Source organism: Oryzias latipes, chromosome 10, assembly GCF_053564925.1.
Source record: "Oryzias latipes strain Hd-rR chromosome 10, Olatipes_Hd-rR_3.1".
Taxonomy (NCBI): Eukaryota; Metazoa; Chordata; class Actinopteri; order Beloniformes; family Adrianichthyidae; genus Oryzias; species Oryzias latipes.
In genome coordinates, this window is record NC_136246.1 from 17235484 (window position 1) to 17258980 (window position 23497).

At 37.4% G+C, this 23497-nt stretch overlaps 1 protein-coding gene across 9 annotated transcripts; it reads right to left on the minus strand.

The window, feature by feature from the left end:
* Positions 1-1288: 1288 nt before the first annotated feature.
* Positions 1289-23414, minus strand: stx3b (syntaxin 3b). 9 transcript variants are annotated; one of them, XM_011480087.4, is made up of 11 exons: positions 22980-23414; positions 11087-11161; positions 10905-11004; positions 10238-10312; positions 10042-10115; positions 9460-9568; positions 9316-9389; positions 7275-7409; positions 6114-6224; positions 2081-2172; positions 1289-1992 (listed from the first exon to the last, which is right to left on the minus strand). In XM_011480087.4, the coding sequence occupies exons 1-10, from the start codon at positions 23007-23009 to the stop codon at positions 2095-2097; spliced, it is 861 nt and encodes a 286-aa protein (XP_011478389.1). In that variant the 5' UTR covers positions 23010-23414; the 3' UTR covers positions 1289-1992; positions 2081-2094. The 9 variants fall into 9 exon arrangements, 7 of the variants coding, with proteins under 7 accessions (XP_011478389.1, XP_011478388.1, XP_078809679.1 ...); XR_013658333.1 differs by lacking the exons at positions 1289-1992; positions 2081-2172; positions 6114-6224 and adding exons at positions 3558-4601; positions 4683-5020; positions 6447-6557; XM_011480086.4 differs by lacking the exons at positions 1289-1992; positions 2081-2172; positions 6114-6224 and adding exons at positions 3558-4601; positions 4916-5020; positions 6447-6557.
* Positions 23415-23497: the final 83 nt, after the last annotated feature.

The following is a 23497-nucleotide window of genomic DNA, read 5'->3' on the forward strand; positions in this document are numbered from 1 at the left end:
GTTGTCTGACAATCTCTAGTATTATATTATGACATTTGTATTAGACCACAATTCTAAATTGTTTTATTTTTCATCTTTATTTTCTTTTGTTTTATTCATGTGGATATATATGTGATCTTTAAAATTCTAAAAAAATAAAATAAATAATAATTCAGAACCCTAGATGGGACATTCAAAAGAATACATAAATGGTTCCCTCATACAGATAATCTTTGACCACAAATTCTATTATATATATTGTAGCAATATTTTAGTATTTTGTGTGCACAACTTAGTTTCCTTGCAGACATTAACATTTTATTATTTTGTCAGCAGAAATATGCATTTTGAGCGAAGAAAATTGAAGTCTGTGCACTCAAATTCATATTTTAGCATCGTCAATTGCTACTATTAATTTGTGGCCACAATTTTTTATTTCAGGGATTTTCTTTTCTTTCAAAAAGTCATGTTGAGGGCTCCATACAATAATGTCACATCTCACACAATAATGATAATAGAAAAAAAAACACCCTAAATGAGATGTTTTATTGTGCAATATTACCTTGTGCTATACAAAAATGTTTAAACATTTGCACACACAAAAAACATGACTAATCTTTATGGTTTACCTGACATATTTTGAAGTAGAAAAAGAAAACCTATAGGGAATTCATGCATATTTTGTAGTAAAAATGAACTTTTTTAGACACACCCTTAAAGGTTTTATTCATTTTTGTCACGCAAATTGTGTCCAATTTGTCTTCTAACTTTCAGTTGTAGAAATCTTTCTATTTTTGTCAATTAAAGTGTACTGCACATCATTGCAATTACTTAAAAAAAGGATGATCACCCTCTTTTTTAAAATACTTTCCCATAGTCGTCCGTTTAAATTAACTCAAAATTCAGTATTTTATACAAGTGGTTTTATAGTTTTCCTATACTAATAATTATTCTGTGTATCAGCACTTAAAGTGAAATTCTCTCCTGTCGCTGAAGACTGTTTTTGCCTTTCCCGATGTCCTCCAAATCGGGGCATAATAAACGAACGCACCCTGATAGACCCCGCCCCTCACGAAGAAGATGGGCCAGGCTATCCAAAAGAGAGCCGGACCGGCATGAAAATGAGGTCAGGGGGCTCCTCGTTCCACAGCAGAAGCATCTTATTCTAGGCTTAATGTCATCAAAGCTGCGAGAGTACACCCAAACGCAACACCGTCCAACCCAAAGGAAAACAGCGAACAGCTGCGGGAACTACCCAACACAAGGGGCGGAGCACGCACGCACGCACGCACGCACGCATTAGGTTGAACTCACAGGAAGCTTTTATTACATAACATGCTTGAACATACAGCTGATGAGCAAGTGGAAGCAGCTGTTACAGAGAGGCCATCACAGACAGATCGAACACACAATACAAACAAACATTGCATTTTTTTGTTGATTAACAATAGAAGCAGAAAACGTCACCAAACTGAATATTTTTAAGCTAATAAATAAAAACCTGCATGGCACAATAATAACACGTTTCTTTAAATCCTTGAAGACTTCATCTATAAATGAATATTTTTCTAAAACGCACCCCAGAGAGGCGCTAAACTGACCCAAGTGATCTGAACACATCATCCATCCATCCTTTTTTTTTTTTTTTTTTGTTCCATTGAATCCTGTGGAGGGTTCCCGGGTTGCTGGAGCCTATTCCAGCTGCTTTAGGTGCAAAGGCAGGTTACAGGTCGCAGTGCCTCCCAATATCATGCCATGTGTAAATCTGGCTATTTAATAACAGCCTAAGAATAATCTAAACATACATAATAGCACATTTTCAAACACTATACAGCTGGAAAATAATTTCAGGTTGGTATGGAAGGGAAAGCGTGAAAAAGTTTTTTTTGTAATCATCGGTAAAATTTTGTTATTTATCGATAAATTTTGAGAAGAAGAAAAAAAAAAATCACATAAAATGGAGGAGAAAGGGTTCATCTTAGGTAGGGTTTCCCCTTGGAGACACCTGGATCACTGGGATTAAAAAGAAAAAATAAAGATAAAATAAGTTTGAAACTTTGAAGTAATCAAACACATATTACGTTTAAGGTTGTGGTTTCACCTGTGTTGTGCAGCTTACGAAAAGAAGCTGTACATATAGGAGAACCCGACAATTCCAATGATGGCACAGCACAATGTAATCATCATTTTTTTCTGAAGGGTAAATGGAAACAAATAGTCAGACAATTGAATTTTACTGTGTCAATACAGTCGTCACTTGGGTTTGTAGTCAAAGGTTGGAGGAAATGTTTGGGAATAGAGGAACGTAAGGTCAGAGAGGTTTATTGTGTGGATTTAGGAGAAGGAAAAGGTAACAAAGCTTACCTCCTCTTTTCCAGTAGCCTTTAAAAACAAGGACTTTGCAACACAGTGGTTAAATTCCAGAGCAAACCGTCTGCTGACAGCAGCTACTAAGTCATATAACACACTTAAAACAAGTCCTCAGCTACACCGTCAGCAAGAAGTTTCAATTCACACAAACAAAAATGGGCCGTCAGCAGGTCAAGGGGACATTTTTATTTCTTTTAGGAAAGCCAACACGACCACAAAACATCCTCAGTTAACGACACTTATTTTTAAAATGTTTCTGGACCCACATTCTCATTGGCTGGTAAGACGAGGTAAAAATGTGTTAACGTTTGCAGAAGATCATGGAGAAGGAAAAGCGTGTGGGGTGAGCAAACATCGCCACCATTTCAAAAAACACCTGGAGAGGCTGGTAAAAGCAGAAATAAAAGTTGCACCGACTGGTTTTTAATTAACAGGCACCTTTTTATGGATGCCTCCAGTAGATCTTTTATTATATTAAAAAAATAACCATCAGGTACAAAATTTAAGTGACTCCAATCAATAAAATAGAAGTCAAAGTTATTCCATTAACAAAGACCAACAATTTCTATTCCTTACATGCACTTAAAAGTGAAATATTAACCTCATGACATCACTGACTTATCAAAACTGGGCTCATTTCTATTACTTTTTAAATGGATTTATTTAAACATTTTATTGAGAACAATACTTTTAAGCACAATAAAAACACAGAAATTAATTTGAAGATGTTAAAATTGTTTTTTGTTCGGGTTTTGTTGAGCTGTCCAACACTGGTACAAGTTAAGACAGGTAAAAACATAAAACCGCATTGGATTCTGGGCGATTGTTGCTTGTGTAAACACGTTTTATGGAGCAGATTGTACCGTTAAAAAGTTATGCTGCAGGTACGCTTCTATTTTGTAAAGTCTTCTAGGCTGCCATTAGAAAAAAAAAATAGTTTATGAAGTCCATATCTGTCATTAAACATAACACCCCTGCAATAAAATGCTGTTCAGCTCTTAACAAAAGAAACAGTCTCATACGTTTATATTTGCATGCTTAGAAGAAAACATTTTTTGATTTCCACTTTTAGTTACACTTACCTTTTGTTTTTTGAGAAGCTAAGATATAGACAAAGTTTTTAAAAAAACGTGCATACCCTGAAGTGTTCATGAAACACAGTAGACTTGAAAAATTTATCCTTATTCAGGAGAAGAGAACTTCCAGCATTTATTTTTGCCATTATACGTTTTATTTCATTTGCTATTTAATAATCACACAAAAAACATTGTTTTAAAAGTATTTCAATACTTATGGGAAAGAAGATAACCACTGCTATAAACATTTCTGCAAACATTTTTGGCAATAAAAACAGTTTTACTAAATGTCATTTTAGTTAGTCAAAATGAAACTTCAAGTTATCTTTAGTTAGCTGTCCTTTTGCTGCAGTTTTATCAGATATTTCCCATAATCCCTCATTCACACGGTTAAATTTGACAACAAGAGCACCTCTCTAAATTGAGGAATCATAAGAAAGTACTAGCAAGTTTAATTTAGTTAAGTGAACGGTGACATAAAAAAGAAAAATAGCACAAAAATAAATCTATTATTTACAAGACAATTACATATAATGGAGCTTACTTTGAAATTCTGAAGTGTGAAAGTGCTGGAACTCCCCTGGACAAACTAATCAACTAACTCCTTGTAAAGTGAACATTTGGTAGCTTTTCAGGCATAAAGTGTGTCAAGGCTCATGAAGGCAAGGAGTAAATGATCAGGAGGTTGTGTACTTCAACATGGTGTCACAAATGCACAACAAACACAAAGAGGGGAACAATTGGAGTCACATCTTAAAACAATGAAATGTTCAGCGCCACTGGAGTGATGAATTTTTCTGCTTCCCCCTTTTTTCTGACTCCAGAGGTACAGCAGGTAACGTACCTGATGTCAGCTTCAAGTGTTAATTCCTCATTTGCAGCATAACATCCTCAAAACAAAAATAAGAGTCCAAAAATGAGGGAATCTGTGACTGCACTTCTCTTTTCCAGTGTTTCAATGCTACACAGTTCTGTTTAAAGCGTGAATTGTTCAATCTTTTGATGCACTCATGAAATGTATTTTTTTTCCCACAGCCGGCCAGCTGATGCACAGTAGAGTGGAGTGGATGATGAATGGATGCGATGGTGGCAGTCCTACTTTATTGTCTGGGTGAGGATGATGATGAGGACGACGACAACAAGCACAGCACAGCATGCACCTATGATGTACATCTTCTACAGAAAGAGAGACAAGAGGGAAAGGATGTTTAACGTTTAACTGCTGTGAAAAAAACAATGAGCCAAAAACACACCAACCCAAAATCTCAAGTCTCCACCAACACCCCTCTTTGTGTGGTCAGCAGTAACCAGAGGCAGATCATGCAAAGAAGTGAAACTCCACGCCCAAGAACTTGCGTGCACACAGAAACACACCTTAAGTAAGCTCCCTGGATATTCAAAGCACTCAGTCATGCAGCCTACGGGGAACTCTTCAGCATGCCTTACACCCACACCCACTGTTTTTCTACAGCAGGTCCGAGGTTACTCACCTTTAACTCTTCTCAAACTCAACGATTTAATCCCACTCCCAACCCGATACTGAGGGTTATTACTGCCAGTAAGATGACCACAATCACCACTATTATGACCGTTTTCTATAAGGAATAACCAAGCACACATCAATTACACATCCTAAACATTTATGAGCATGAATGCCATTTCTTAAAAGTGCATGTTTATAGCATCAACGTCAGCGTACATGAAGTTTATGGAAGACATGGATCAAGATTTAGGTTTCCCGTCCAAACAACATTGACTGTTACCAAATAAATGGCATGTTCAGTAAGGGACCCTGCTGAAAGGCAACATTAAGGTTAAAAGGTTAAAGCAAGAGACAGACGAGACTTAAAAAAGTGTTTGAGGGGGTTCAGGCTTCTGTTGGGAAAGGCAAAAGGTGTCAAACACGGCAGGTTTCAGGGCGGGGGACCATCAACGGGTCAGTCAAGGTGCAGATGAAGGGTATATGATGTCTTCATGTTGTCCAACATCTGGTTTCCCAAAAGCACTTTGATCAAATGAATTCCATACTCCTTTTAGATGCAATATTTAGGACAAATACGTCTATAGCTGTCATCCACCTAGGTGTTTGAAATTTGTTCTCAGAAACAGCCGTGATCAGAATCCATTTGGTGGTTTAACCCCCCAATCCAACCCTATACTGCTGAGTGTCAAGCAGGGAGGCACTGGGAACCATTTTTAGCTTTTGGTACAATTCAGCTGTCGATTTGAACTCTTCCAGTCTTAGAGCGGACACTCTACCACAAGGCCAATGAAATGGTAAAGGTCACGGTTTGTTTTATGACAGACTAAACTGACAGGAGCTTTTTGTGCCGTTTTTAAAAGGTGATTACAGTCAATGGGCAACAACGGACATGCCAATGAAACTATCCATGTTCCCTTTAGCAACTCACAAGAACAGAAGAGAGGCGTTACAGTGCTGGATCTCAGAAGGTGGTGAGCCAATAACAGGAAGAAGATGACAGAGAAAAACAGTCACAAACCTACCAGCCATCTTGTTTTTTGGGTTTTTAAACAGCGGCATGCAGAGGGAACAGGGAGTTTTTGACAAATAAAATACATTCTTACTACAATATGATTCATGTTAAGAAAACGCTGCCTTTTCCCCTCAGAGCCTTCAGATGTTGCTTTTGGGAAACCAGACTGCTGTCGTTGACAACCGTCACTCACACGGCGAGCTTCTTGCTGAAACTTGGCAGCTTTTTTAGTGTCTGCAACCGCCCGCTCTACAAAGCCCACTGACTGGTCCATGTTGCTCTCAATCCTGTCAATCATCCCCCCCTTACAGGGTCAACATCAGCGGCAGCAAAAATAGAGTAAAAAGGAAAGAAGTAAAAGAAAGAGAATAAAGTCACACAGCGTGACTTTTGTGTGAGGTGTGATCTACAGGAAGACTGCAAGCTTTGAATGTGCCAAACAGAGTGAAGTGCAGGGTTGAAAACGTAAAAAAAGAGAGGAAGAGGTAGCAGCAATTTGTTGCAAAAGCAGGCCAAATGACATTACCTTGCGTGCTTTGGTTTGGTACCTTACAGCTTTTTTGGTTTGTTCTCTTGCCTCTACTATGTGGTCGACTGACTGGGAAACATTCTTCTCTATGTTGTCTATAACGTCGCCCTGAAAAACAAAAAGGTTCAATAGCATATTAAAAACACTTATCAAAGCATCAAAACTAGGCAAACAACAAGTCATTGCTTTGATTTAATAAACTATATTTCAACATGATACAGTATATAAGGAGACCAGGACAGGCAGCCGCTTAGAGCAGCAACAGTTAAGTTTAACCAGCCAACAAGTGGAAGTAACTTCATTCATTAATATCTCTAAATACAATCTAAAATGAAATGTTTCATTCGTTATTTTGAAAAACAAAATCTAATTGAACTGCAAAGAAGGGGGGAAAAAAATAAAGATTCCTGTAAAAAAGCACAGTGCAAAGACAAAGTGTGGAAGATAAAAGCCCTTACCTCACTCATGCTTTTTCCTCAGATTGCGTGATTTAAAGCAGCAAGAAAGAGGTGGTCATATTTAAGATTTTGTGCATACAAGGGCAGAGTGTTGAGCCTTTTGAGTTTATGACAGCTAATAATCTTGATGGAAACTAAAATAAATAAATAAAGCTTGACATTTATTATAATACGCTCATATTCCAGTAATGCTGGGTGATGAGATGAAAGGTGGCAAAGCCGGAAGAGGATGCAAGAAAAGCAAGGAGCTGGAAAAGACAAAAAGAGTCACGACGGCCATCAAAAAGACCAGAGGGGGAATTTAGGAGTGGTTCAAAGAATGAGTATGGATGAACTAAGGGTTAAAAAAAATTGTACAAAAGTTTACCTGGCTCTCCACTAGCATGGCGATGTCTACAAACATATCATGCAGCTCCTTGATACTACTTTCCAGACGAACAATGTCTTTATGTCTTGATTCAATTTCACTCAGAGCTTGTTTTGAAATCCCAGAGTCTACAATCTGCAAAAGAGAGTCAATTATTTGCACCAATCAACATCAAGATAAACAAAAACTTAATGTGCAAATCAAAACTGTCAGCTAATATGTATCTAATATTTATCAAGCACTTCGTAGGCAATGAATCAAATGAAAGACACCACATCAGGCTGATTTAATTCACATCCGTTTGAAAAAGTACAATATATTAATGGCGTTCAACAGGGGTCTGTGTTTGGACCAACATTCATCAAATCCGTTTTGATGACATATGACAAGTCATAGACAGATATTTATTAACGTAGATTAAAAACAAAAGGAAGCATACACTAATAACTGGCTTGTTGTGGTGCTATGACCAAGTAAAGCTCACCATCATCTGTCCCAACAGCTGAAACATTCGGGTTAAAAAGCTTCACTGAAGTCAAATCACACAAAAAGTTGATGTTTGTGGCTCAAAATGCCACAAATTTCCCCGGTTCCAGTGGACGGAAACACATTGGTGTTCATCTACTGCAAGTAAGCGTGAAGCCATTTTTCACCAGTTTGTTTTTTAACTCACACAGAAAAAATAAACTTCATGAGCCTCATTTTACCCATAAGATATTACTAAAATAAGTTAAAAGGCTGCAAACGATAAATGTGTTACTAGAACATTGACCTTGTGTGGATCATTATCAGTCAGTTTTCGGAATTTCTCCAAAAAGCCTTCAGCTTATCAGCTGCAGCAGGAAAACATGCAGGAGAATTTTTTCTTGTTTCGGCTTGTTTATTATCCAGCAATTCAAAGCAGACTGGAACTCAAAATTCTTGCCCCCACATGTGAAACTGAAGAAAAGAGCCACAGCGTTTGATAGACATTGCATTGAGACTGTGGGCTTCTTAGTGTTTCATAGAATTTCCTAAAAATCCAACGGGAGGCAGACCACCTTCTACCTTTTGGTAGAAAAGACAGGCTCAACTAAATTTGGATTAAGTTTGTGATCATGGCAGGTTTCCCTCGACCACAATGGAAAATACCAAACGCCACAAAGAAAGAGAGCGTATGAGAGATTGATGAGGATGCAGGAAATCAACATCTCAGCATTTTGAGGATTTAGTTTGTAAAAGGAAACCATTTTAAGATAAACAACATAAAATATATTAGTTAAATAACATTTTGAGCTGTATTTTTTAAGTCTGCTTTTTATTAAAGAAAATAGCAGATAAACACACAATGTTGTGCTAAATTCTTCAGTCCTTTTGGACAAGTCCTATTTCACACAGGCCACAGCCTTTCCAAAGCCAGAATATGGACATGTAAACCGAGTCTGCTGGCTTTCCTTTTCCTGTCCTCTTAACCCCCCTGTCCAATTGCAGGTGGGCCATATCCCATGAGCTCATTTGCTAGGTGTGTCCCCTTGTTCAAAGGAAGCTATTTTTCTAACATCACTGCACCCTGACGTTTTAAATCAGGATGAAGCCTTAATGCAGTTTGTTTGTTTGAAAAGCTCAGTTCCTTTTTTTTTTAAACGAGATTCAACAATAATTGAGCAGAACAAGTTGAAACAGGAATGAATTGGACTGCATTTAGTTCCAATTTCATTATACATGTTTTCTTTGTAAAGTGTCCGTTTAAAAATATGAATTTAATCAGCGTCCTTTTGCACCATTATAATCCCAAACCCTCTACTGTATCACACATCCCTCCCTTCTTTCAGTCCTTTTATTGACTGAAAAGGGAAAGCCTCAATATTACCTTGCTTTGTTAAATCTCACAATTTTCCTGCTGAGAAAGGAAAGCGACTAACCTTAAATAAATCAAGAAAAGTCCCAAATGTTCGGGAGATTTTAAAATCACGGGGCGTCAGATCAGCTTGAACAATCATCGACGTAGTGAGAAAAGCCTGCGTGCTGTTAACGTGAGGTGAAATAAAAGGTGCTCTCTTACCCCTGCAGTGAACACAGCGGCATTCCCGCTCTCCAACATCTCCTCCAGTTCTTCATCTGTTGTTGCTTTACCAGCTGGAAGACACAGAAAAGCATGTTAGAGAGTGGCGTGCGTTTCCTGTCTGTGCAAGTACGTGCAACTCACTGATTTCCAACTGTCTCTGAATGCGTCCTTTACTCCGCTCCCTGAAGTCCACCTGAGCTTCGTTATACTTTGTCATTACTTCCACAAACTTCCTGGACAGCACTGCATGCTGGAAGACATGAGAGAACAAGAAAAAAACATTTTTGAATTTAACAAAATACCTGTAAACATTTTTAAAATACACTACTCACAATAAGTTGTGAAAAACTCTGTGAACGACATTTTGACAGTGTTTGTTTGTTTCGGAACAAAATGGGAAAAGCGCTCATGTAAATAATAATCTCCCTAACATATTGTGATTAGTATAACCAAAAGAATTAAACAGCCATCAGAACATCAGTTTCATAAAGAAAGCAATTAAAGTTTTGGATATTTCCAGTTATTTAAAGGGAATCCTTAAATTGGAAGAACTGTAATGAACTGAGCTGTCAAGTGTTGCCCCTCATTTCTCGTGTTTGATTTGTTCTGTGTTTCTGAAAATAACACCAGACCCAAAGTTTCACACTAAAGAATGAAATAATGCAGTCAAAGCATTTCTGTTCATAATAAAAAAACAAAACATTGACTTAATTCCAAACGTACCTGTGATTTGCGTATCCGCATGTCAGCCGACACCCTCTCTTGCTGCTGTTCTGACTCCAGGTTCCTCTCGATGGCTGGAAAAGAATGCAGCCAAATACAGCCTTTAAGAAATCTGCTAGATTGAAGAGAACACTATTTTATCATAAAATGACAAAAATGGGAATTTTTCTCCAGATGTTAAGTAGAAGACACTCACTCTTAAGTTTGTTTCTTGCATTGTTGGCCATCTTCTTGATGTCATTGGTGATAGCTTCCAAATCATCTTGGGTTTCTGTTGGTAGGAACCACAAGGACAATACTTTTAACCAACTTGAAAGAACAAGAACTTTTTAAAGTGTGAGATCTGTATTGCAAACGTGTTTTTACAAAACATGCACAATACACAAATTTAGGAAATTCAAATGGGAAATTCAAGTTACAAAAGTGTTGTAATTTGGTCGGTCATTTCCATAGACCCACGCAAAAACCGTTACTTTTGTGCAACATCAATCCTGCACTATAGAGGACAGAGGCCTGCAAGTTCAGCGAGAGGAGTGGAGCTATAAGAATTTCTCTTAACTTGATTAATTGGTAAAAAGAGAAAAGAAAAAGAGAAGAAGAAAAAAAGAGCACCAGATCAACATTTTCTATCTGATAGTCTTCAAGATTGTTGCCGTAGACATGAAAACGATGGATAGTCAATTCAGTTTATCAAAGCTAATCTAAAACTCTTCCCTCTTAAAGTATATATTCACAGCCTGCAAAATTAATCCATATATTCAACACTTTAGAGAAGAGTCCTAAAAAAGTCAAATTCTCTTCAGTTTTTCACCATTTAAAACAGAATTTGGACCAAAAAAAGGCAAAAAAGGCAGAGGTCTTACTCTGATCTGATGTGGGTGCAGATAGGATGACGGAGAACAGCTTTTTGACTTCAGCCACGTTCTCATCAATTTTATCAATACTACCCCTGATGTCCTCAATCTGAAACAAACAGAGAACCATGAAATACATCACAGGTGACAATACTAAGACATCCAAGCTCTGTGAAGGTTAACGCACTGACCTGAGAGAAGAATTCATCCATAAAGGCTGCATTGTCCACAGCGATCTCCACCTCCTCGTCATCTTGATCACAAGTCTAACAAAAAAGATTAATAAAAAAGAAAAAAAGGTGTAACAGCAGCAATTATTAAATACATCAAATGTGTGTTAAAAAGACAGACTATTGCAGATAATTGAGCATTCGTCTTGTTTTCTACAATGCTCTACAAATGAGTCAGAAATTTGTGCCAAACTATTTTCTTTCCACTGAAGTTGGGACTTTTTCCACACTATAATCTAACGAGTGGCTTATTTAGCTGCCAGAAAGGGTCAATTTATAAAACTCCATGTCAGCCTGCAGTATTTAGTTTACAGATCATGTAATCCTCAAATGTTTTCATTATGTGCTACATATTGACAGATTTTCCAGTCTTACATTTTATACAAGTATTCTTTGTGTGCATCCATTATGTTGTGTGGCTTTGTGTTTCTAGGGTTGTTGACAAGGAATTTTCAAACTTATTTAAGTGGATTTTTTAAATCTACTACTGTCAGAACATGAAAAAAAATACTTAAGTGGATCAGAAATGCTAAACTGGTGGACTGGTTAGAATATATGCCAATCAATGGCCAAAAAAGAAATTGTAAATGTTTTTAACTACATCTTCAAAAAATGATTATACAACTTTATATGACGAACAAATGTGACACATCTAAAAAAATAAAAATAAACAAATAGTTTTTTTTTTATTTTCACAATGGCTTAAGGTAAAAAAATAGAATAAAATATCAGGGACAATGAGACTTGAACCAGTTTTAATGGATACACGAGAAAGGAAATGTCATTAGTTCTATAAGGTTTTGAAAGGGCAGTTTGCATTCACCATAATGGAATGGGCAGACCCCTGTGTCCTAAGCTAGAGAAGTTTATGTTTATGTCAAAAGGCAGAAATTAGGTGGCATTTTTAGAAAATTAAAGCAATATAAAAGTTGGGATAACATTTTATAATATGATCTAACAAATAGACATTTTTCCATATCTGTATAAACTGAGCACTCATGATGCTGAGCAGAATAAAAAGGTTTGGTAGCAAAAGGTCGCAGAAGGTCATGCTGATCCATGGCACATGATCAGAAAGTATGTTTGTATCAATCAAAGCATCTTTGGAAAACATTTAAACTATGTTAAAAGAAACCGAGTGGAGGAATTTGTGGAGTGGTGATATTTAGGTTTCCTCGCAGCCATGAGGACAGAGCAAAACCGAGTCGCCTATAAACTAGAGTCAAATGTGAGGCCATCTGTCCAACAACTAAAGCTAGGTCAAAACTGGGCCACGGGACATCACAGTGATCCTAAGCCTGGAGGAAAATCTGCAGAACATTTTACACAGAAAAAAAGTCTCACAATACAGCTAAAAACCTTAGCCCTCAATGGTGTGGTTGGACTAAGGATCACAAAGATGGGGACTCCTTCAAATGACTACAACTAAAAGACTTCTTCAAGCTATGAATCATGGGATGTTTTCAGATCATCACACCATTTTAGTGTAGTGTCCTTGTTTCATTTAGTTTTATTTTTTAAACTGTTTATTTGCCATCATAATTAACTTAAGAGCTAGTAATGACCTGATATGTGTCCAGATACATTAGTCGTTTACCAAAACACTTAAATTTGGGAAAAATACAACATGCACCCCTCCACTTTCTTTTTCAATCTCTCATCCTTTTAGATTTGAGATGTGTAACAAGATAATATTCAATAACAGTTGAAAACTGTATTTTTAATAAGAAATCTGAGACTACAGACTTCAACCCATATTAGGGCTGCTAGATTATGAAGAAAACTCGCGATTTGCGATATTAATGATCAATATCGCGATAACGATATGTTTAGATACATGAACAAAAAGCAAAACAACTAAATACATCATTTTAATTTCACTGCAACAGTTTAATTTAAATAAGAGTCAACATAACTTACATGATACTTCATATGACCCTCGTCTACATACGAGGCGAGCATCTAACATAAAAGGGATCCATCCGATTGGTCAAATGCATAAAAGGATTTATTTGATTCGCTAAATACTTCAAGCTGCCATAAGATTGTTTTGGCACATTTAAGGTAACAATTCATTGCAATTTTCGGCGACTTTTGCGACATGAGTGTTGCACAGCTTGGTATCGTATTTTTTTGTGCCTGCCTAGCGCATGTGTTGTTGTACTCTTCCAGATAAAAACAAAGAAAAAAAAATAAGATTAAAAGTTCATGTTTTAATTTACAGTTATACTCCTTGACACCTATTGATACAAATATGCATCAAACCACTTGAGCTCCAAACTTACCTTAATTTAGCATCAACATGTATACAAAAACTTTTTTGCTTTTTTTAACAGCTGGAAATAAATTCAGGTGTCGAGGGGTTAAAACACGTGTCAATATATAAAAATACTCCTTGCATTCTTCTTGTTGTACATTTGAATATATTTGGTCACTCACTGCCTCCATTTTGTATTCTCATTTGCCTACACAAAGATGAAAGGGAACTCCAAGTTCTGGATCCTACAGGGGCCTTGCTCTGGAAGATTTGCATGTTTTTTCTCTTTGTTAGCCAGAGTTTATTTACGGACTCTTCATTTAAAATGTACGTTTTAGAGGATTCCAAATGTCAAGTGTCGTCAAGAATTTGTTGCCGATATTATTTGTGTGGGAATGAGTCAAACAGAATCGGTTTTATTTAGTTACCAAAATGAACAACAAGGCCGAGGATCTATGTGGCTCAGTCATTACAAAGTATGGAAACAGAATGTTAATACTTCCTTTATCATCTCATCTACAAGCCAAAGGTACATCCAGGAAACAAAAGGTCTAGTCAACCAAAATAAGTTTATACATATTGATCATACTCGTACCATTACTGTGACTAATAGAAAAGTATAATTTTTCAAATATTAGTGCCAACTATTTACAGCGAGAGTTTGTCAAATTTAAATAATTCTCAATTTTCTAGCTTTTCGTCACAATGTCTCATCTTTAACTGATCTCAGGTTTTGCAAAGGTGGTAAAGGAAAACTACTTTATAACAAACTGGAGTTTCTTTTTAATTCCAATCAAATTTGATTGAAGGATTTGGGTTTTTGTCAATTATGATTGCGAAGCCTTTAATTTCTTTAATGGGTTAAGGTTTTACAAAAACCAAACAAAATTTTCTTGAAGAATGGCCAATTTATATTGTTAGCTCAACTTATTTCAACTTATCTTTCAAGTTTAAACAAATTAAATATTTATAAAACCAAAGGATAGTTTTTATTTTTTTAGATGTTTAAGCAGTACATTGACCAGAAGATAAAAAGCATTCTCTTGGTTCAAACCAAGAGAAGTGGTTAAGCTAGGACTTATGAGGACCTTCACTGCACAAAAATGAGATCAGTTAAAATCAGAATCATTACCATCATGTTTATTTTGTGCTCAGTTTACGAACCAACTTAATTTAGCCCCAGAGCCGGATATAACCAAGACTGAATATAACCAGATCCACTTCAGAGAGTGTAATGACCATGGAAATTAATTCTAGAAAGTAGCCTGGTTCAGAGCAGACCAACATCCAGGGAAGAACCGTTCTACCGCTTCTTCTTTCAATAACACTGGAGGAGGAAGAGGATCTTTTGCAAAGGTATTTTTTGATTCTTGGTCATAGAAGCATTTTCCTTTTTTAACTTTATTGTCAAACCTGGCAATATTTGGATAGGAAAACTAAAAGCGTGTTAACATTTAACAATCATTATTTTGTCCCCCCCCACCCCCCCATTTGAACAGCAAGCAACAGATTTCTCAGACTGTTTTCCCACATAATTCACCTCATCGAATAGGAATAAATAATCCATCTGAGTCTAGCCTTTATTATTGATCTACAGTGGTACAATCTATGACTCCTGTCAATGGAAAACTAATGTGACTTTCAGTATCAAGCAAACAAACTTTGGACATAGACTTTCCTTTTCAATTCACAACCTCAGAAGCTTCACAACCTCCATTACTTTTTCTTTTCCAACCAACAGTCTAGAAAGTTGATGTTTTGACAACAGACTTGATTGATAGACTTCATAAGGTCATCAATGACACTTCTGGGTATTTATATGTTATGACAACTTTTATCTGTAAAGCTCTGGTCCAACTAAATGAGGTTTGAGGGCAGCTAGTGCAGATGAGCGTAAGGATGCGATAACAGATATATAACAGATATTTCCCCTACAACTGTGGCAGATAGTCGATATTTGCCAATATCGATACCTAAGTGTCTAGTAACAAAGTTTAGATTTGTTTTTTTTTTCTTTACTAGAAATGCAGAACTTTTCTTTTACTGAAAAATCATGCTGTACTTGACCTTTTTAACATACAGCAAATGATCTCATAGGAACAAGTATCACTTTGAAATCTCCATATAAATATATCTGACAGCATTCAGATCATTTATTGAATATTGAACATAACTGTAAACCATGACTTCCCCATTGCCAGGGATGTATTAGGATGTATCCCTATCAAATATAAAGTTTATCTAAAAACAGTCAATTACTGACTATGACTGTAAACACAAGCTTCCGAATCTATTAGGAACAAGTATACATTTAAAAAATAAAGCATTTCTGAAAACAGAAGATATTGTGCAAATATCGGCCGACATATCGTCCATCTCTAGGTGAGCGTATTAACTTCAACTTTCAACATGGGCTTTTTATCCTGGCCTGGTGAACATGCTAGAGATTAAGCCATAGTTGGCTGATCAGACTTGGTCACACTAGGATTGAACTTATCCTGAATTTCCTCAGTCTGCTCCTGTATAACACTCCTCTGTATAGAAATAGGTCAAACCATATCATCTCACATGGAATCTTTCTTCCAGCCAAGTTGGCACAATACGAAAACCAGAAATACCAGTTTGTCTCCCATCTGCTAGAACTGAATAAATTTATAAGAAAGAGTGACGTTTTATGCACATTGAGAGGGACTGGAAATATTTACAAAGGAGGAACAGAGGCAGCTTCCAGGAACTCCGCCGGTTTTCAGCAAACTTTCAAAAATGGGACAGAGACAACACCCCCACTAAAGTTAGAGTGTAAACACATCAATCTATGTTAAGATTGTCACTTCTGTACCAAAAACGTGACAGTAATGTTCATGATTCCATACTATTGGAATTTAGTCTAACTTTATCTGATTAGTTTCTGGGGTTGGAGCAGGAGCTGACGTCACCAGCTGAGTTTGTAATGACTGACGCACTCTGAACTCCAGGTGTGACAGGTGTGTGTGTGTGTGTGTGTGTGTGTGTGTGTGTGTGTGTGTGTGTGTGTGTGTGTGTGTGTGTGTGTGTGGGTGTGTGTGTGTGTGTGTGTGTGTGTGTGTGTGTGTGCGCAGTGGTCAAAGTCGAAGCATGGAAAAATGCAGGCGTCACACCTGCACGACTTCCCTTCTCTTGCATCAACCCACTCTAGGCTCTGTGTTGAAGTGAACAAGCAGTATATGCAGATGACTAACAAAAACACCAAAGCAGCTTTTGTCTCATAGCTACCATTTGACTCTCAAATTGACAATTACATTTTTACGTTTTTAAACATTAAACTATAAAAAATGAAACACCCATCAAATAGCCAAATTTTGACCATTTTAGCATAATTGGATGGAGTAAAGCAATTTATTTATTTCTGAGTTGATAAAAAGAATGTCACAAACGACACAATACAGTTTTTTTTTTTAAAGTAACTTCTGCAAACATTGTGTGACATTTGACGTGTACTTGTGGCATATTTCTGATGGAGGACATGTATTAGGAAAGTTAAGACACAAAGTACAATCTGAAGGCCACGAGCTTCCTGCTCCATTTTATTCTGATGCATCCACTTGCAGACAAATGGATCAGGACAGTCAGGATCATAAATATTTGGACAGAGACACGTTCTTTCTAATTTTGTTACTGTACATTACCACAGTGAATTTTAAATAAAACAACTCAGATGCCATTGAAGTGCAGACTTTCAGCTTTTATTCTATGGGTTGAACAAAAAGATTGGACAAATGAAATAACTAAAAACAAAATGGTCATTGCTAATATTTGGTTGAAAACCCTTTGTTGGCAATGACAGCCTGAAGTCTTGAACTCATGGACATCAGCAGATGCTGGGTTTTCTCCTTCAGAATGCTCTGCATTTAGATGCTTTTTAGCAAAGTCCAATCTATTCTTCCTATTCTTGAGGATTATGAGTGGCTTGCATCTTGCAGTGTACCCTCTGTATCTACTTTCATGCAGTCTTCGTTTTATGGTAGACTTGGATATTGATATGGCTACCTCCTGGAGAGTGTTGTTCACTTGGTTGGCTGCTGTGAAAGGGGTTCCTCTTCACCATGGAAATGATTCTGCCATCTTCCACCACTGTTGTCTTCCGTGGACGTCCAGGTCTTTTTGCGTTGCTGAGTTCACCAGTGCTTTCTTTCTTTCTCAGGATGTACCACACTGTTGATTTTGCCACTCCTAATACTGTAGCCATTTCTCACATGTTTTCTTTCTGTTTTCTGAGCCTAATGATGGCTCCTTTGACCGCATGTTGTCTGTTCACAGCAAAATCTTCAAAATGCAAGCACGAGTCCTCTAATCAACTCCAGGCCTTTTATCTGCTTCACTCATAATGGCATAACAAGGGAATTGCCCACACCTGCCGCTGCAATAGCATGGAAGTCACTTAAAAGATGTTTAGTTTTTCACATTTTTATGCAATCTTTTTGTTCAACCCATAGAATAAAAGCTGAAAGTCTGCACTTCAATGGCATCTGAATTGTTTTATTTAAAATTCACTGTGGTCATGTACAGAAACTAAATTAGAAAGACTGTGCCTATGTCCAAATATTTATGGTCCTGACTGTACGTCTTTGTTTTCCTCCTCTGAGCTGGAGTCTGACTCAAAACTGTGCGACTGGATGGCTCCAATACTGCTCACTATTTTAGCCAAACCCGTCATGTTAGGTTTGGGTTGTGAGAGGGTGTAAGCTAGTGAGAGTTCAAAACAGATGGATGATGGGAAGTGGGTGTGGGCTTACTCCATGCAAATACCCTCATCCACAACACAGAGGTAAACCTCTGATCAACTACCACTCAGCAGAAACTATGTCCTAGAAAACGAAGCACTGGTTTCTTAAAATAGATTAATAAAGGTTTAGAATGAAAAACCTTTTGAATATGGAATAAACTTCCTGAGCTTCACCCATTGAAACTCTTTTGCATTCGTCTTTCTCCCTTTTCCGCATTTGATTTGCAAACATAGGAATGAGTTTAAGCATCTGGCTTTGCATCCAAGGGGAATTTTTAAAGAAAAACAGAACACAAACTGAAACATGCCCGTTTGTGAACACAACTTCGCACATTATGCCACCTCACGTGGAATTTCTGCAGTAGTGAGATAAGGACAAGCGCTCACTTCCTTCCACTGCGCCTCATTCTGCAGAAACAGAGGAAAGAGATGTGTGTAGTAATACGCTAAGCATGCCGCCACTGCCCTCACACACACATGAAATTTACGTACACAAGAACAGCTTGGAACACAAACAGTTCAGGTCATCATAAAAACTTGTTTTCAGATTCACAGCACTCCGTATCAGTCCACTTGGAAACAACTGTTGCTGTGAAACGCAGGCAAATCCTTGAACCTTTGTTCCTCATAGCTCAGAAGAGTGTGTGTGATGGGCTGAACATTGGGAAACTGTGCCGCCCTCCCCACATAAAAACACTTCAATCCCTTCCCTTCCTATATAAAAATGTCCTGCTGGCATTTGATTTAAGTCTCCATAAGCTAAAATGCTGGCAGCATAAACACAGCAGTAAACTGAACTTCATGTGAACATATAACCACTAATCTCACGCTAAATTCTTTGTAATCATCAAAATCTCACACAAACTGGACGACTGCAGGCATACAGACTGAAACGCACTCACTTTACATGTCCGGCAGATGTTTGCTGGTTCATGTTATGTAAAATACCACAAGTCTGCAAACAAAGTACCCAATGACAAGTTGCATAATTCGTTCGCATTAACAAAGCTATGCTGCTAAAGGAGTTTTTAGATCAGTCGGTGATCTTATACAACAAAAGTTCCTGTCAAAGCGGCCGCCCTTCCTGCTTCTCAAAGGGAAAGTTCGCATCCAAACCAAATATTTACATTCAGGATTGTTTTGCTCTTTGCCATCTAGATTGCTTCGACCTACGTTGAAGAGTTTTAGCGTTATCAGTTTAGAAGCCGTTTGACCTTGTTGAATCAAATGGAGGCGGATGGCTCTTGTCCTGAAAAATTGGTCGGAGCTCTGAAACTTTGATTTAAAAAAAAGACCAAATGTGACTACTTTGTCCAGGATTTAGGAACTTTAACGAAAAGCCCAAAGCCCATTCTTTCAAATGTAGCGATCAACATCTTCACAGGCTTTTATAACAGCACCTTCGCCCACAGACAAGCAAAACAAACAGATGTAAACTCCTCCTACTGCCAGGATGATAATAGTGGCTACACATTTACCCATCGAGATGTGTTACATGTGATAAAAAAAATATTATCACACATCATTACATGTACAGACCTTTCCATTTTTAAAGTTTGACACTGTGAGGTACATGCCTTCAATAATTGAGTGGAAAAGAGAAAGAGAGTGAAATGTATCATACATCTTGAAGTTATAATGAAGTTATAATGAAGTCAGATAATACTTTTCAAAAATGTACTCTTACTGCAAAAAACCACAATACCAGTTATATAAATTACATTTTGTAGGATTTAATCTTAAAATAGGGTCCAACGTTATTTACAAAACCAAAATAGAACGTCCTCAGGTGTATGAAAGAGAACCTTTAGTATCCTGAAAGCTCAACTCAAAAGGAATCATTAAGTTTACCGCTCATGCTGTTACTATATGTTGAAATAAAATACACTACCCCGCCTTTTTTTCTTTGAAACCCTTCATTTCAGAGAAAAGGAAATAGGTCAAAGATTGGACTGGATAGAGGAAGATTTATAGACATTCTTAGGTAACAGTTTTGCCATTTCTGGCCTGACACTGCTTCCAAGGGTCTTGTAAAGACATAAAAATGATTTCCATTGACCTTCTACACAAGAAAATGGATTTCTCCTTCCAAAAAACCTCTAACTGTCCACACAGACATTTGACAGTTCTTCATAGGACAAATAACTTAAGCCTGAACTTTAAAGACCCACTCCACTAGAAATTGTGCATTTAAACATGTTTTTATTTGGGGATTTTTCTAATGGAGGACAAACGTAAAGTAAGCACACAATGTCGTCATAATTAAAAGACTAATGGGAAAACTTTTAAAATAGATCAAAACGTGTTTAGAGTGGGACCTTAAATCTGTTTAACGATATTTGTTGTTTGACACCATTCAGTGCTGCCTTTAAGCAGTCAAATTTTGGTTTGACACATGCATGAAGGAGCAAGAGGCAGAGATCTTTGAGGAACCAGCTGGTGGTTGTGCGTCAGGCTAAGAGGTTCACAAAAGGCCTAAAACATTCTGCTAGTAGAATACAGCAGAGAAGCAGAACTGAAAATAGAAACAAACACATCATCTATTGTCTGAATAAAACACACTATGATGACAATGGTCATTCGTAAACTTTCACTCCTTCACAAAAGTAACCATCTAGCAAATCAATAGAACCCCGTTCAAATGCCTCATCAAGAATGAACCGGCTGAGTGTTAGCCTTTTTTTCTTGTGGTCTTTTTTATATTCATTATTCCTTTGAAAAAAATCCGCTTTCTGAAAAACTTGGTCAATTAAGGATACTGGGTTGGTGTTTAGTAAATTTACCAATGTCCCTTGTAACTTAAAATTTGTACAGCCCCTTACAACCCCAAGCTAACATCAGTGGGGAAACAAAAAGGGGCGAGGAATGTTGGAGCAATCCAGCCGTACAGTTTTGAGCCACATGCTAGCTTAGACGTACATGGATCTAGTCGTCTTGAAGAGGACGCATTGGAATGGAGTGAAGAAGGGAGCTTGCCATTGTAGGTCCTATGCCACATCTACAAGTCTTTTCCAATTGTATTTTTGCATCTGCTCCTAATTTAAAACAAGTTGAATAAGGATATGCTCAGAAATGCGAATTTTAGCTCAAGTTTCTGTATATACGTCCTCAATCATGAGAAAAATGCCACAAAAACACATTAAAAACACAATTTTCATCAGAGTGCATCTTTAAAGTACTGCAATAAACTGATGACTAAACGATGTTACTTTAAGACATTTTCATTAGTATTTTTTTGTGGATATATACAAGAAAAAGGAATTATCAAGTAAGACAGCAGTATAACCTTCTACTTCAGATTTAATGCTACACGAGAAAAGAATTTATTCAGTAGGGATTTGTGTTATTGAAAAACTGATGTCACTAGGGAATTAAAAGCTACAGATGTCATAGAAGAAGAAAGGTCAGTGCTCTTTCGGCTCCACCGTTCACTGTGACCTAAGGGCTGAAGCAGCCGTCTAGCAGTGCAGAGCGTATAACTAGTGTGCACACAACTGAAACAGATGTGGTTCCAGCTGAAAGTACGTATCCTGAAAGAAAGACTAAGAAATGAAACACGAACTTTTAGGAGAAACTGCAACAATGCATTACTTCCCTACATTTTTAATCCCAATTTCTGTCGTTCATGTTTTTATTTAAAAAAAAAAAAAACCTTACTCTGATTAGCTCTCTGCTCACGTATGACTCCTAAAGCTATAATGCTGAATTTCAGTAGGAAGCGTCAGGTGACGTGGTCATGCTTGTGGCTGCTTGAGTCAACACTCAAGACACATATACAGATTAGAACCCCGCCAGCAAGTTAAACATTAGAGAGGAAACTAGAGGAGAAAAATAAAATAAAAAAAGGTGAAAGGTGAGTATGGATGAGAACACTGAAGCAAGTGAGCTTCACAGACAAACGGCAACAGTTTCACAGCAGCGAAAAAAACCTGCTGATGACTTCCCATCAAATGAAAAAGCCTACTGTAGTTCCTGTCCACACTTCCTCCATAGACCATATGCCATCTGAGGTAAATGATGGGGGAGGTGGGTGTTTATAGGTGGACAAGGGGGGGGGGGGGGGTTGCAGGTTGCAGCTCAGCAAGTTTGAACACTGCAAACATTAAAGCTAGCTCAGGTAGCTATAGCAACACAAAAAAAGAGGATATAAGTGATCAGCCATGCTTGAGTCACACATGAACAAAGTATTTGGAGAGTCAGACATGCTTTTTTAAGTGTTAGGTTTAAATAAAAGCATTTAATTATCCTCAACTACCCATAATGCCCCACAAAAACAATAGCGACAACAACAAAAACCTTGTTTAAAGTCCTATTATGAAAACAGGAGATTGTGTGCTTACTTTGCAACTTCCTACTTTGATCAGAGTGATAGATAATGATAATTTTGTTTTATAAATTGTAAGGGAATAGGGGGGGGGGGCTGTTTTTGCTTACTCTCCTGTATTCTAGATTAAAAACAACAGCGAAACCAGGATTTCCATTGCAATAAGCAAATAAGCATTGTAAATTAAAAGCCCAAAACGCCCAGTAAAATACAGCCCGTTGTGGTTTTTCAACAGACATTCAGACTTTAAAGGCAACTTGCGTTACACATCTCATATCATAATGATGTAAAGTTAACGTATTTTTCTTCAGTACTTCTTGATCCATCTACACATCCAATTACAAATGTCCTTATTTGACGCTTATCCAATCGCTCAAGTTTGTAGCAATACTTTGCGACACATTTGACATTTTTCCGATATAAGGTTACCTTTTTCTTAAAGTTCACATTTTCAGGGCTTCCTATAATAGACAACAACAAAAATGCTTTCATCTGTCTGAACATGACTTACCGCCTTAAGCTGCTCCAATCGGTCCTTCATTCTAAAGGTGCTAAATTTGACACTTTTCGTCAAAAAGAGAACAAAATAAAAAATACTCAAAGAACTTTACTAAATCTCTAGATTCCTTAGCCAACTGGCAAGCTAGCTGTGAAACCCAAACCCACCGCCAGAAAAAAAGTCTGGAAAAAAAGAACCCAACTTGAAGTCTGTTAGTTTCTTTGGGAAGACGACTTTTCTCACAAAAACATAGTCTGTCCGTCGTTTTCCAATGCAATATGGCTGCTGGCTTTAAAGCCAGTCTTTTTTCTTGCTAAATCTCCTCTCCCGGGGGATTAAAACAACAGTTGTGTGGAGCTGCATAATCTGTATCTCCGCTGACCACCAGTAATCATTCTGAAATGCAGTTTTGTAGCTCACGCATGCGCACTAAAGTCCATGTTCTCTCGGATGTAGCCACGCCTTCGAACCACCTGCACAGCTGATGCGTTCAGGCGTCATTGGAATAGCATTTCAATCCATGTAAATGT